This window comes from Alligator mississippiensis, chromosome 8, assembly GCF_030867095.1.
Source record: "Alligator mississippiensis isolate rAllMis1 chromosome 8, rAllMis1, whole genome shotgun sequence".
Classification (NCBI taxonomy): Eukaryota; Metazoa; Chordata; order Crocodylia; family Alligatoridae; genus Alligator; species Alligator mississippiensis.
In genome coordinates this window covers 11796131-11811822 of record NC_081831.1, presented here as the reverse complement: position 1 = coordinate 11811822, position 15692 = coordinate 11796131, and the positions used below count along the sequence as shown (strand labels likewise).

At 45.6% G+C, this 15692-nt stretch overlaps 1 protein-coding gene across 1 annotated transcript in view; it reads right to left on the bottom strand.

Moving 5' to 3' along the window:
• Positions 1 to 15692, bottom strand: part of TMEM104 (transmembrane protein 104) — a 64665-nt gene that overhangs the window by 45796 nt on the left and 3177 nt on the right. The window contains exons 3-6 of the mRNA XM_006262442.4: positions 12912 to 13033; positions 8489 to 8570; positions 7132 to 7234; positions 6564 to 6644 (exon numbers count right to left, since the gene is read on the bottom strand). Coding sequence (XP_006262504.2) covers positions 6564 to 6644; positions 7132 to 7234; positions 8489 to 8570; positions 12912 to 13033 — 388 coding nt within the window. The remainder of the gene's footprint in view (positions 1 to 6563; positions 6645 to 7131; positions 7235 to 8488; positions 8571 to 12911; positions 13034 to 15692) is intronic.

The window sequence follows — 15692 nt, the reverse complement described above, 5'->3', positions numbered from 1 at the left end:
TTTGCCATACAATAGGAGCCTAGAAGTAAAAGGAGGTTCTGTACCCAATTATTAGCCACCTAGAACAAGGGTTGGCAACCCATGGCCCGTGGGCTGGATGTAGTCTGCAAAAATTATTTTGGCTCAAGTCAGGGAGACAGCAGCAATTGGGGGCCACTGCAGGGAGAAAAAGAATCAATGGCAGTGATGGGCAAATTGCATGCAGCAGCTTGCTTTAGGACAGAGCTGTGTATTAGTTTGACCTGCCATGGCTGAAAGGCTGCAAAACCAACACCTAAACCAGTTGTTTCCAACCTTGTTAGACTCAAGGCCACCTTGGAAAATGCCAGCTTTAGTTTTCACTCATTTTTTGATTACAGAAAAACAACAGAGCAATTCTTCGGTTGCAAAGAACTTGGAAACAACACGTCAGAATGTTTTTAACGCTCTGGATTCCCAATCGAAATCTCTGGGTTTATCTAATGAGCCACATCTGCACACTGAACACTATTAACATTGTGTGGCACCCCTGAAAGGATCTCAAGACACCCCAGGATGCCATAGCAGCCTAGTTGAGAATCAGTGACCCAACCATCCCAGTACTTCTTGTTCTGCTCTCATACACCATCTCCAAAGACCCTGATTCACTGGTGAGCAGAAGCCCAATTCCTTTAATAGATTTCATAGACATTAGGGCTGGAAGGGACCTCGCAAGATCGTCGGGTCCAGCCCCCTGCTCAAGGGGCAGGAAGTCAGCTGGGGTCAAATGATCCCAGCAAGATAGTCCCTTTTGGGGAACTATTCTCAGCACTTCAACTAAGAAGTGCCAGGGGACTGGTAGGATGGCAACAGTGTCAACACAGCTGGAATGCAAAGAATTGCAGAAGACTCACGACACCCCAAAAGCCCGTTCCTTGTAGTGCCCTCACGCAGCAGCACACTGACTTGAAGCTCTGCACCAATCCTGCACAGGGCTTCACCTATACGTATTACAGACCTGAAGCTAAGCTTCTTTGGAAAACTTCTGCTGAGCACATAAAGCTTTCGGAGCTAAACTGCAATCCTGCAAAACTCGAACGTTTCAATTCTGCTGCCCTCAGATCTCAGGGCTCTACAGAAGAATTTCACTCGTTCTCTCCTGCCCACAGTCTTTCATTAAAATCAGATTTTACTTGTCCTGCATTCAGCTGTACGGAAGAGGAGAAAATAAAATAAATAACTAAATCTGAAATAAAAAAGTTAATTTCATGGACAACCCCCCCTCCACCCAAAAACCTTAATGGGAGAAAACAGGAAACTCTGCAGTGGTGAGCGGAAATCAATAGGCATAAAAAGATGCCAAATTGCACTGACCCACTTTGAAGAAATGGGAGCCAAATGCCTCAATCTAAACAACACAAAGCAAATCTAAACAGATTTTCATTCAAAGGCAAGCAAGCCATGAAAAATCATGCAACTGTTTTACTTTAGAAAGGAAATAAATAAAAGGGAGTGAATAAGAGGAGAACAGCTTGAGATGACAGCTAATGTTTTGATAGATCTATGCGCTCTCCCTCTTGTTTTAATCCCAGGTGGTGTTAAATTTTCCTCGGTGGCTTGCAGGAGTCGTTAGCTTCTCTGTGCCTCACATTCGCCATTTGTAAAACGAGGTCGAGTGCTATTGCAGGCATGAAGGTTAGCGCTGATGCAATGCTCTGTAGCCTAGAAGCTCTACCACATATTTACACCGCACCCATCACTGTAGTACCTGGATGCCGTTACGTTCCAAAAATTATTGTTCATCTTCATACAAACACTTAAAAATAGGGCTGGAAGGGACCTCAGGAGGCTGGTCATCAAGTCCAACCCATGTTTGAGGCAGACCACCCATCTCATCCAAGTGTTTGTTTAGGCTGCCCTTAAAAACTCCCAAGGATGGAGACACCACAACCTCTCTACATTATCTGTTTCAGTGTTTAACCACCATAGCAATCAAAAGTTCTTCCTTACGTTCAACCTAAGCCTCCCATGTTTCAATTTAAGAACATGACTTCTCATCCTGTTCCCTGCAGGAACCGAGAAGAGTCTAATCTGTTTACCATCATGTTTGTAACCTCCCTTCAGGTTTTTTGAAGATTTATCTAATCCCTCTTCAGTCTTTTCTCCTGAGCGAACAATCCCTCTTCTTCCAAGCTTTTCTTGTAAGTCATGCTTCCTAAACTCTAAAAAATATCAAATATTTTGCTAACAAGATATCAAATAAATATTATGTATTAAATTCAATTTTTTTGTTGCATATGTGGACTTGATCCTTTCAATTAATGATGTGCTACTTGGAAGGTAGCAAGGTACCTTTCCTGCTTCTGTGAAAAAGAAATCAGAGATGCAGTCCTTAATCATTTTTACCCCATACCATCTCCAACTCGTATTTAAGAAGCTCCCTCTTGCATCACTGCATCCACCAATCTCTCAAAACTAGGGTGGCATTTCTCAAGACATTAATGGGGGACACGAGAGAGGAGACTGGAAGAGAGCACAAGGACTCAGTATATTGATTCTGTGGCTTTGTGCTTGTTGGTGCTGAGATGCCATTATTACTGAGTCACTGAAGTGACCTTCATAGTTAAGTCTTTAACCAGCTTTTCACTCTAAAGTTGAGTCTTAATATCCCTCTCTAACTTCCTCAAGAAAGAGAACCAATTGCAGCCTAAATGCACTTGCCCATATTGTAGCCTGGGAGATTTTTCTTTTTTAGAAGAATTTGAAACAATAAGGTTGCCCTTGGGGAAACATTTTTACTGCTGCATTTAATAAACAGGAGCGCCAAGTGCTCACCCCACTCTGGAAGAGTCAAGGCGTTCGATATTTGTTCTTTTTATTTGTAAGTAAAACCCGCAACTCCTACATCTTCCTATTTTGCTAAGCTACTAAGGTCTAGGTCAGGGGTGGGCAAAATGTGGCCCATGGGCCAGATGTGGCCCGCCAGGACATTCTATCCAGCCCATGGGGCCCCTAAAAAATTTAGAAAATTAATATTTTTGTACCCCCTGGCTGCCTGTCATGAGGCCCTTGATGGGTTGCCAAAACTCAGTAAGCGGCCCTCTGCCCAAAATAATTGCCTGCCCCTGGTCTAGGTGCTCTCTTTGAGCCTTGTTCAAAGAGATGCATGGGAGTAAAGGGTTAAACAGCTGGGATGTCTACAAGAAAGAGACAAGCTTCCCCTAACCAAAAACTTTTGGTCAAGAGCTAAGGATTTAAATGTATTGATTTCTAGAGAGAAAAAGAGAGGCAGCAGGACTCCATGGGGATGGCTCTGGACAGGGTAGGAGAAGACCCTGAGCAATTCACTTTGCCTTAGATACCCACATTTGCAAAGTGGGAGTCAGGTTTATCACACGCATAAAGCACTTTGAAATCTCTGGGGTATTTCAGCCTCAGAAAAGCTAAATATGAAATTATTCCATAAGGAACTTACTAACAAATATCTGTAAGGCAGAAAGTTCAGGGATAGGCTTCTCTGAACCCCATCGCCTCTGACCCTGTATCAATAAACTGACACCATTCTCCAAATGGAGAGATCCTTTATAATTTCGGACAAGGTCAGGGGCGATCACTGTCATGGTTATTAAGTCAGCACAATGATTTAAGGCTCTTTATGTTTGTCCACTTGAAACTCCAGTTCCATTTAAAATAAAGAAAAGAAAAAGAAATCAGACCTGTCAATCGTTGGGAACACAACCCCACCCCACCCCGGCTTCTCTTGACATGCAGGCATTACCCTGTCACTGTTGCCCAAAGCAGAGGCAGCGTTCCCAATCTGACTTTCCAATCGGTGGAGAAGTTCAGGTAAGAGATCCCCCTTGCCCCCACCCCTCTCCGATTGCAGACAGATTCTAGTGTTGGTTCTGTTTATAAACTGCCACCGACCCTCCCTGATCGATACTTTCATTACTGGACACAAAATGGGAAGATCAATGACTTCCTACGAGGACGGGGCGTGATGAATGTGCACAGAATCCATTATTACAATAAATGACTCCTGGATCCCTGGAAGTGAGGGCCCGGTGTTGCGGGCTTAGAGAGCCATCCTTCAGAGCAGGCTCCTTTAAAAAGGAAACAGAGCCGGGCACCTTTTATCTTCCTTTATAGCCCAAACCTAAGTCAGCTCCCTTCAGAAAACAGATGGAGATTCAGAAGTGAAAGATTTATACCCATCTTCACTCCTAGGCTTGCAGTCACATCGTATCAGATTGTTAAGTCAGTCAAGGGAAATGAGCAGAGAACTCATTAGAAACAGGAGGGTTTTTCCTTTTTTACAGGCCAATGACTCTGATAGGAATTTATGAGTAGGCCTCCACCCACTGTCTCTCCAGCAGCCACAAAGTCCCACCCCAAACACCTCAATTCCTGTACTACCCAGGACCTGGATCCAAAAAAAAATAATCAGCTGCTAATGGCACAACTGCAGAGGCTAGCACTTTGAGTCACTACTTTCCAACTCCAGCCCCAGAGAGCCGCAGCTTCTCACCCTAGAATCCAACTAGCCATTGCACAGCCCCTTTATTCAAGGCCACTTGAGCTGTACAGCTCCGTCAAAAGCAACCTGTGTTCTATGAAAGTCTGCAAAAAACAGACGTTTAACTTGGCTCCGCGCTCTGTGACCTCTCAGTGTTGAGCTCTTCTAACCAAACAACAGGGCATCTTGAACTAGAGCTCAGGGATGTATTCTCACATCTGACTGAAGGAGTAACAGAAAGTGGGAAATGTGTCTCAGATCCCCCAACAAGTTACCTAGGTTCACCTCCTGTCTTACCTGGAAATCACGAGGCTTTCATGCTGGGATCTACAGCAGTATAACTTACCTTTCCCCTCCCTGATATTATTTGGAGATTACATATTTCTGGGAGATTCCTAGCATGCAAATCGGATACCTCAAGATAAAAATAAAAGGGATGATACGCCAAATACTTAAAACAGTTTGTAGCACCTTGCAAGGAAATGGACATTCACATCTTCAGCTGAGGCTAGAAGAGAAGAGTGTATTCCCAGCACCCTCTACTGGAGGAAATTACGCCTAATTTAAGAGCCTAAATTCCTCACAGGATGTCATCTGCCATCCAATACCTGAGTAGGGGCAAATGGTCATTATCACCACTGTCCTGCTAATGTCCTCGTAGAGGGCAAACTACCAATTTTAAGTTTATCTATGCACTGGCCAATCCATCACCTCCTGCCCACACTGTTTCCATAACTAGCTAGATAGGCCTGCCATCATACGTGGATAAATACTCCACGGTACTACTGAAAAACAGGATTTCCAAGTGCTCTTCATCTTTAAAGTGCTTCCCAAATACAAACTCCCAAACTACCACTGCACAGTAGCTTCTCCATATTAGCACCATCCTACAAAGAGGGCAACACAGGGGAAGAGCCTTGACCACAGGCACAACAAATCTGTGTTTGAGCTGGGATTAGAGCCTACATGTTCTGGCTTCCAGGACAACATCCAGGCTTTCCCACCACTACAGACAAGATCTCCAAAATACCCTAGGTGGCTTGGGAGAACATATAACCATTTAAAGTACGCTGTCTGCTGATATTACTTAGGATGTTTTGAAAATCCCAACCCTTGAGCATGACTTTGCACTCAAGTCAATGGAGATACACAGGCATAAAATGGGTGTCATGTAGCGGAAAAGTCAGCTTACTGCATTATAAGAAGAGACCGGTGAACAAAAAACATGTCATTGACCTCCAGAAGCATGGCCCCATGAGAGCCAAATGGCAAGCCCATGGCATCCAAGCATTTGGTTCCGAGTGATATTTCTTCTCAGATGTGCTATTCTCCAAGTATCATCTCTTTCATTTTTATGGCTTCTATCTCTATTGCAAGAGGTGATGAATACAGATTTATATTGCAGCCCCCTCTGTGTGGTTCTTACTTAATTATAGTTACAGGTTTTTGCTTTCTGTTATACAATAAAAACACATTTAATATGAAGACAAGATGTCTGTCTCCATTAGGTGTACACAAGGGACCCATTCAGACTCAACAGCTCAATCAAAAGAAGCTCTCCTTGTAAAAGTCACTGTCTTACACTTGCAGAAATTCTCCATGCTGCCCCCTCTCCTTTGGGCTGGATCTTAAAATACCGTCACCTCGATGAGAGCAGCATATTCTAACTGCTGGCTCTTTCTGTGGATGAAGCTCACAGCTAGAGGCTTGGACAGTGTCAGGGTCAAGGCAGTCATGCACGGCAGAAGCAACTGTTACTTCTAGTCTTACAGTTCCCCATCTCAAGGCAAAAACATACAAACACTTCAAGGCTTGTTTAGCTGAACCTACTGTATACTCGGGACTTATCTAGATTCTTGTTCGTACTGGAAAAAAGCTGTAACAACACCCCATTCTCTGCACACACAAGTATGGATAGCAGAAATCCAGCACTATGTGGGTAGGGACTCAGTCCTCTATACCAGGAGTTATAAAGAAATCCAAGAATTCACAGCAACAGGCACCACCAAATTACAAGTGCCCAGGCTTGAGGGTCAGTAGTACGACAGCATCCTACCCAGTAGGACCTCTGAGGAAACCAGACAGTTACCTTTATTGAAGAACATGGAGGCCATCTGGCCCATTTCCACCCTCTCCGCGATTTCAAAGATGTTGGGTGAGCCACGTCTCTCTGGAAATAAAAAAGTGCCATTGGTTCCTCTTGAGAAACCCAAAGGAAGAACACAACCAGCTGGAGATAATGAAAGGCATTTCATGTAATGGTCCCAAGATGCACTTCTACCTCTACTTTGCTCCCATAATGCCATCACTCCAAAGTCGCAATTGAGAGGTTTCTGAAGCAAGACATTCCTGTCTCAGGAAGGAACCCAGTGGGAACAGCTCTGGGGCTGAAGGGGAAAGGAAAACCTTGGAAGCAGCAGGATAAATCTAACTCCCTACATACATCTGCCCATCTTGACGGACATGATAGCATTTACTACAGGAAAATTCCTGGAACATAGACACAAAGAACTCAGCAGTCACTAAGGGCAAGGTGACAGTAGAGTAGTCCCATTTCACTTAAAGAGGACAAAGATAAAAGCATGGCCCTCTCTGACACAGGAGTAGTATTTTGCTTCAAGTTAGAAAGTAAGTGGTAATGGATGTCTCACACTTACGAACTGACAGGATAGGCCGCGTCTCTGATCGTTCGTAGCCATCTTGGAGGAGAACGTCATTATCCGAAACCCCAGAGGAAGAATCCTCATCCTCGTCATCTTCCTGGAAGGTAGGAAAACAAGTGCAACTGCCCAGGTTTTGCTCTGTGATATCGGCTACCTGTGGCACATCTTATGGCCACTATACCACAAGGAAGGAACAACCCAGTGACACCGCCTCAGTCCCATCTGCTCTTGGATGAAGTGGGTGGTGAGCAGATGAAATGTTAGAAAGTCATGCTGCCTGGCCTGGGAACGTGGGGAGAGCTTTCTGGGGAAGCAAAAGGATACTGGCAGGTCACTGAAGTGAACGACATAAAAAGCTGGACTCTTTCTGGATAGGTCATATATAGGGATCTCCATAAATCGTGCCATAAGTACCCCCCTGCAGCAGCTCCTTTAATATTTTTTATTCTGCCGTTTGCCCACTCCCAAGATTGGCAGAAGGGTCCCGCCAGCTGGGCTGTTTGTTGATGATTGCCACGGAAGCAAAAACTGCAGCATATTTAAAACCTCCGCCAATCAGTGGGGTGGGAGGTTGAGGGGCAAAATGAAAAACATTAAAGCAGCTGCTGTGGGGGGCACTTCTGGCATGATTTACGGAGATCCCTAGTCATATACCCTAGAGCCTTATGTTCACTCAGTGCAACAATAAAGGGCACCAGCAAGCCTGATGCAAAAAGTTTGTAGGTTTGGTGTTCAGCACTACAGCATGGGCACCAGACACATTTGAGCCAACTTTACATAGTGGCCTAGCTGGGCACTGGAAAAGCCACTCAAAACACAACCTTCCAATTAACACCAGGCCAAAATTTACACCTTGCACTGCCCCATGGCAGTTGCTAAATCCAGAACCTGGCAAAGCCAGCAAGAGAATAAATTCCTCCATGAAGACACAGAAAAGTGTCCGGGGCACTGCACAGAATACATACCTAACAAGGGCATTCAAACAGGCTCAGCTGGAGCACTGGGATCCTGCAGTCCCTGGTGTCAGATCATTTAGGGATATAATACATCTTTCCACACCTAGAATGGCACCCAGATACAGGCTGCTCCCACCCACTGTGGAGCATGGCATTGCATGAAATTAAGAGAGATCTAGGCAAGCATCAGGGTTTTTAAGAAACAAAAAGAAAATTGTGGATTTTATGGGCAACTCCACAGGGAATGACCACATTTTATAGGGAGAAGTTAACTAAGTAGAAATTTATTTCTTTATTAGAGTTACTAACGAGCAAGGCAGAGCCTGCAGTCATCTGAGGGAGCCCTCAGGGATTAAGGGAGAGAGACTGGAAACCAAACAAAACATCACACAAACCTTGCGCTTCTCCATTCTCTTCCAACGGAGCTGGGCATTTGCAGCAGCCATGGCCTCCACCACAAAGGTTGTGGTCATATAGCTAAAGGAGAAACACGGTCATTACTGACTGATGACAAGGACCATGGAACAGGCTACTGGGAATTACTGACCGGGCTTTCTGAGGACAGCAGCTTTCTCCAGCTGCAGTCTCTAATATGCCACAGTCCTGAAACTGTTACTAAATGCAAGATGCAGAGAAGAAATAAGTATGACAAGATTATTCTGGGGTGGGGAATTCTGACGTTTCTCAGATGAAGCTGGCATTTGGGAGGGCCACGTTGACCGTCCTGGGAAATGCTAGGGAACAGGACCATATTTAGGGGCAGGAGCCTCCACGGCTTATTCAATCCTTAGACTGCCTGAGGAGATGTAATTGCAATGCTGCTCTGCTAGGAGCTGGATTGAGACCAAATTTAAGTCAATTCTACAGCACAGGAGTTGTCACGCAACAGTGAAGGTGAAAGAGAGGTCTAGGCACCATGTTTGAATCCCGATAGGACCGACTTAGCTCCTCATCTTTCTTAAGAAGATCAACTGAGTGCAGCACAGGTTACTGTATATGGAGTCTTTACACTGAATTCTTGGAAAACAGTGACACTGTCTATTATGTGTAAATGCTAAAGATCACCAAGTTTTGCAGAGCAGAAACGCATCCCAGTATATCCATCGCCAACTTTCCCTGTCCTCCTCTTCCAGCACAGAGAGCTTCCCCAATGCTGGCAGTTATCCTTCACCCCAGAAACAGCTGTATTCCAGCTGTGCTGTATGCACCCACTCCAAGACATGTCCTGGGATGTAAGGCTTTACGTAGATGCTCAGTAACAAACATTCCCTTATGAATGCTATAGGATTAGGCAGAAAGATTTTTCTTTTGGTAAATGAAGAACAGAAAGGTACTTGTGGCTGCTTCATGATCTGTTGCTATGCCCAGCACAAGGCCTTGTGGACTGTTTTCTGCTTAAGCATTTGTCCCCTCATTATCCTCCGAGACTCACCCAGGAACTTATAGCAAAAGAATAAACGCAGACAGAACAGAGCAAAAATACCTAGACATAAAAGGAACTTCCGTATTTCTAGAGTTATCTCAGAGATGATCAGACAGGACGCATGGACACATGCAAATGCTGTGGGGCAGGTTTTTGCTAGAGTAAATTCACCCTGGGCAGGCATCTACACGTGCAAGGATTAGGGAGAGGATTTGCTGCTCCTGGCAGCAGTCTGCTCCTGCCCCTCTCTGGCTGTGCACCAGCCCTCTGCAGCAGGCAGGGGGAACATGGGGCCAGGAGAGAGCTGTCTCTTGGCAGGGGCTGGGTGATTGCTCCCTGCCCCCAGGAGCTGCCTGCTGCCAGGGTGGGCTCCAGTGGCCAATCCCAGACAGGGCCAGGAGGGAGCTCCCAGCCCCAGCTTGCCAAGTGGGGGCAGGAGGCTTGGAAAGAGCCACAGGGGAGGGGCAGGTTCCAGCCCCCTGCCCCAATCCACCTGTGGGACAGCTAGCAGTAAGCAATCTCCCAGTCCCCGTTTCATGACCATGGAGCGGGGTCTAGGAGCTCAATGCTGCCAGGGCAGGGGGACATTGCCCCAGCCCAGGCTCTATCACCAGAGGCCACCCCAGCAGCTGGCAGTTTCCAGGGGCAGAGAGCAGTTTTCCACCCCTTGCTGCCTGGGAGCAAATTTGCTCCTGATTGGTTGTCTACACATGCCTTATTGTGCACTAATTACTTGGCATTTAATTTGCTCCTTGCATTTGCTGGTAGCAAATTAACTGTCAAGTAGAGCAAATTACTGTGCAATAAGGATCAGCACGTGTAGAAGGCAGTACTTACTACACAGTAATTAGCTCTACTATGCAGTAAAGTGTCTTGTGTAGACGTGCCCACTGAGGCCAATTAAGAACTGCACTGCAAATGCTTCTGGAATAGGTGGTCTTCAGCTAACTTGCATAAAACAGCAGTTACAGGCTCTGAAATATTAAGCTTCTGACTGAGGCACTGTCCCACAGACAGCACAGCCTCTCACTGCAGTGTGGCCTGACTTCCCACAGAAAGATTAAACTCAGCATGCATTTTCCTGTAATTAGGCTTTCATTTCTCCACCTAAGAAATGCAAACAACACATGCTGGCCTATCTTACAGCACTGTGCTTCTTCCTCCTCATGCCTGCAAAACATTCTCAGATGAAGAGAGCTATGGAAGGGCACTGCGTTATTGTCGTAGAGTTAGGAGCAACAGGCAGATGATTTGGACGTCAAAAACTAACTCTGCCAAGAATGGAGAAAAGCTTTGTAAGGAATTAAATAAGGAGCAGGACAGCGTCTTTAAAAGGAGATGGCTGGAGCCACTGACCCACTGGAGGTCCCCGGTCCCCATTCCAATTTACTTACCCGCTTTTAGGCATGGATTGTCATTATCTCAGCTCAATGCCCATTTGAAAGGTTCCTATCCCCCTCTCCTTTTAATAAAACCCAAATCAATCTTATTTAAGTCTGTAAAGCGGTTTCTTACTGCTTCACAAACCGAACTCATTCATCAAGTTCAAATGAGAAATTAGTTTTGCTAGGATGGAAGTACGGCAGCCCATTCCCGGGGTGGGGATAATGATTTCCCCACGTAGGCTACTGCAGTGCTGAAGGTTCTCTAGAGGGCATTAGGGAGCCAGAAGCACTAACACTGGAAGGAAATCAAGAGGGCAGCTCAACTCCCAAAGTACATGGTCCCAGTGCCTTGTAAAGCCTGGCACAAGGACTGTACCAAGGTTAAACTGAGAAAGAGACATATGTGGCAGAAGGCACATGGCTGGACAGGGGCTTTAAGCTTTAGAAAGGATATTTCTTTGAAAGAAACTGCTTCAGAATTCAACCCCGACTGGTAATTTCTGTAGTCCTTGTCTATCAATAATCACTTGCACTTTCATAGAGGTTCTTTTTTAGGGTACCACAGTTGACAATTAAGCCTTAATACACCTGAGGTAGGGGATTTGCAAGGATCAGTTCATACCCCAGTAAAATGCAGCCTCCTCTTCAGTGGAACATGGCAGCTGTTCAATCTCCAAACAGCACAGGCCAGCAATTTAAGAAAAATATTGGTTCTGACCTACAGTGTAGAAGGAATTTAGGATGCAAAATGGAATATGGCCAGGACACCAGGATGAGCACTGCCTGCGCTTGCAAAAAATAAGGTGATCTTTAGTGAGCAGGGAGAGACAGAGAGCTTTACATCTCTTTGGAAATAGAGCATGCTTTACAGGTGCTGCTGGAGTGCCCAAAACATCTGGTTTAATGAGACTAATTGTATCCAACTGCCTTCTGCTCCCCTGGTGCACAGGTAACCTAACTAAAGTTCAAAATTCGGACCAGCTTAGAGCAAACCTCATAACTTGCAAAGGGAGGCGGGGAGAATGAGGTAGGAATAGTTTTGTGGCAAGTGACCTCCTCTTTCATCGGTGTGGGTGCTCCAAGCTGCCGAATCAGTACAGACCTCCGTCTCTATACCCCAAGCATCTGCTGGCACTGCTTGCATCTCAGACCAAACACAAGACAGATGGGTTTAGAGGACCCAGCTGATCCTTTGAATACCTTACGGTCTTCTCATTGCGGCACACTTAAAATGGTTACAGTTCACACACACACACAAATGTTTGACCAACTGTTTGTTATCACAATCTGGTCCATAATCAACTCAGCCAGAGGAGGCCAAGTCTGCCAACTCAGAGCAAGACTTGAAAACTTTGTCCGTAGCGAGCTGGAAACCTTCCCTGCTGAGCACAGGTGCCCGAACTGGCAGAAAGAAAGTGTTCAACTCTTATGAGGTCAAGATGTCCTTCCAAATGGGAATAATAAGAGAGCCATCTTCTTGAGTTTGCAGAAAGACCTAGCCCCAGTGTCCCTGCTGTTGTTCAAAGCTTTGTAAGAGCTGAAGCAAACCCAATGTGCCAGGTCAGTTCCACAGTTGCTATGTGAAGTACAACAGAGGTGAACTTGTCAAGAATCACATCAATTTGGTGCTGCTGTTAGTGCTTGGGGAAAACTACTTGTCTTATAGATAGGCACTGGATAGATCAATGGGGGAGCGGGCCCCCAAGAAACAGGTGGGGAAAGGTTGTGTAGCAAAAACAGTCATGCAGGACACAGGAGACTCTGAAGCAGACAGAGAAGGTCTTGTCCCTTCCAATAGCGAGAGGAACTGCACCTCCAAACTGCAGGCCTCCGATAGTCAGAATTTGCTATGAAAACCAGAGTCTTTACACAGGGTTCAAGACAACTGTAGGCATCCGAGTGCCAGAGGGACAGGACTTCTCACCACAGCATTGGCCTGCATCTTTTAGATAAAGCCAGCCCCCAACCCCCTGCATGCTACAGACAGGCACAGATACAGCAAGCTCCTACCTCATGAAGCCCAGGAACATTAAGAGAATGAGGCTGACGAGCCATCCAGCAGTTGCAAAGGCCTTGGGCATGGTGAGGGCTCCCGTCCCAACGATAAGGTTGAACATGTAAACCAGACCGACCTGAAATCAGCCAGACAATCAGCATTAGAGTCTGCAACCAGCCTGGGGGAATTAGCCGAGATAATGCACTGATGCTGCTATGTGGCTGGAATGTGACCTGTGTACGTATTTGGGGGAGGGAGCACAAGTACAGGGTAGAAGTGAAGGTAGGTGGAGATGACTCTGAGAACAAGAGAGAGGTAGCCAAGGGGATCAAGATATTAGCTTGCCCCAGTGAAAGACATTCCCCTTCAAATCCATTCTCTTTGGGACTTACAGAGCATTGCAATCCAAGCCTCAGTAGATGCTGAGCTACATCATAATCACCCCACAATGCACCACACATCAGAGCCACAATCTGTGCCAATAAGGGACTGGATGCATGGCAGTTGTATTGTAGCAGCTTGCAACCTTGCCTGCATTTTTGTGCCTGGCTCAGGCTAGCTCTACGTGTGCTTCAGTCAGTTTTAAAGGAAGCAGCAGGAATTTACTAGCTGCATAACCTATCAACAGTTACCGGGGGACAACTCCTCCCAGCCACTCCAGATAGTCAGGCACAGCCTGTGAGATTTACAGAGAAATCTCATGACATCAAAAGGTATTTACGGTAGTTGAGGACTGCAAGAGATTAAATCACTTCCTCTAGCCCACACCACAGCAAAGTTAATGTTTATACCCAAAACAGCTGCTGGAACCAAAAATAGTGGGGGTATAAAGTACTGGAGAGTCTGGAAGCACTGATACACTCTTGGCCCCACCACCCAACTTCCATTTCCAAGCCCCATTCTTTTAAACTGGTATCAGCAAGTAAAACCAGATCTGCTGACCAAAGCAATGGGGTCTAGGAGCACCCTGTGACCCAAACTGATGAATAATCCTTGTGGCTGGAAGCCTTTGGCTCGATGAACATGATTTGCTCACTCAGCAGCTTTGGGAGGGGGAAAAGCATAGATTGTGTCATGGTACGATTACTCACATTTCCCTGCAGTCTAGTACCAGTTCCTCTATCACAGGCTGCTGCAGCTGCAGTCCAGGAAGCACAGCAGAAAGAGATATCAGGATCTGTAAGGAGCTAATTCCTGGAAAAATCATGCTGCTCCCTGAACAATACACTACACTGTGATGGGTATGGTCTTTTATGTCGTCACCTCTACAGGAGGGATGGCATAGATTTTGGTATGCTCAAATTGATTGGTTACAAGTGCACATAGCTGAAGCAGCATGTTTTGAGATGGTAGACACAAGAATGAAGCATCTTATCTAGGATCATGACCTTATTTTTGTCCAACAACAGAGTACAATCAGATGGGATTCCTTGCAAATCCCATAGCACACAGCTGACATAAGGGCGGGGGGGGGGGGGGGGGGGTCGGGGGGGTCTTCTCTCATGTTCTTGGCCTGCCAAAGAGAAACAGGCACCTGAGTAAGGCACTTCCTTTCTGGTCTCCCGGTCTCAAAATGTGTTTCATAGTTGCTAAGGGCTGGAAGGGACCTTACAGATCATCGGGTCCATCATGCTGTTCTAGCTATGTGAAGTCGTATGAAAAGAGGTCATAAAATTAAGAAGACCCTCCCCTATATTAAGAGATTTTCTAAGAGATGCTATCATAATAATGATAACCTAAAATATCACATATATAAGATGATAAAAGGTTATACCGGCTGCCACCTCAGAGGGCACTTTTCAGAGAGCAGGGTGTGATCGGTTAGTAGATCCTGACAGCTCTTTCCACTTGTGCTCACTGGCAAGTGAATGGCGAATTCATCTATTGAGAGGTCTCCCAAAGGACCAGACCGCAGCCTTCCCAGCATGCAGAAAGGCTCTTTCACTCTGTGGGCAGAGGTGTCGTTTCCTACATACATCACCTTCTGTTCCAAGTGCCAAGGGCCCCAGCTCATTCGCTCAGCACCAAAGGTCTTTTGGACAGAAACCCAGGTGATTTTCCTTGGCTTTTGTTGAATGGATGAAAAGACTGGCACTGCATTTGTATACTCAGATTCAGGGGCAGACAGATCCCTGCAGCCTCAGAAAGAAGCTCAAGTTCCTCAGAGCTCAGACTACATAAGACTTCTGCAACACTAATATTTTGTACTCAAGACACAGCAAGAAAAAAGCTACTAAGTGCTAACAAGCCAGAACTCAACATTCCCCCTCAAACTGGCTTGCTTTACACTAACCAAAGTCAGTACCAAAAATACTCAGCCTGGTTCAGGACCATTGGCCTAAAGAGGTTACTTGCCCTGAATGATTTTGTGCTGGTTCAATGGTGCATTTCTGCTCCTGGCTAGACACTTAAAAAAAAAAGAAAGAAAGAAAGAAAAGTGTGTGGGATGCATGCTGCATTAGTAGATTTGGTTGGCTACGGAAAACGACAATAACTTCCACAAATAAAGACATTAAAAGTGAGAGAGAAAATCTATTCCCAATTCTAGCATGGTCTGGGTGTACACGCTGCTACTGATGTTACAAGCAGCTCTTGTTAAGTAAAGAATATTTAAGACTTATTGAGTGGTGGTGAAGTTAGATATTTCCTCCACTTAACTCAGCTAAGCCAATGTAGCTACCCCTAAGTGGAAAGGCTTATGACTTTACAGCAAAAGGACAAGCCACAAACAAATGTATCCACAAACCATAATGAAACAGCCAACATTAAAGCTTTAAATCCAGTCATTTTGATTC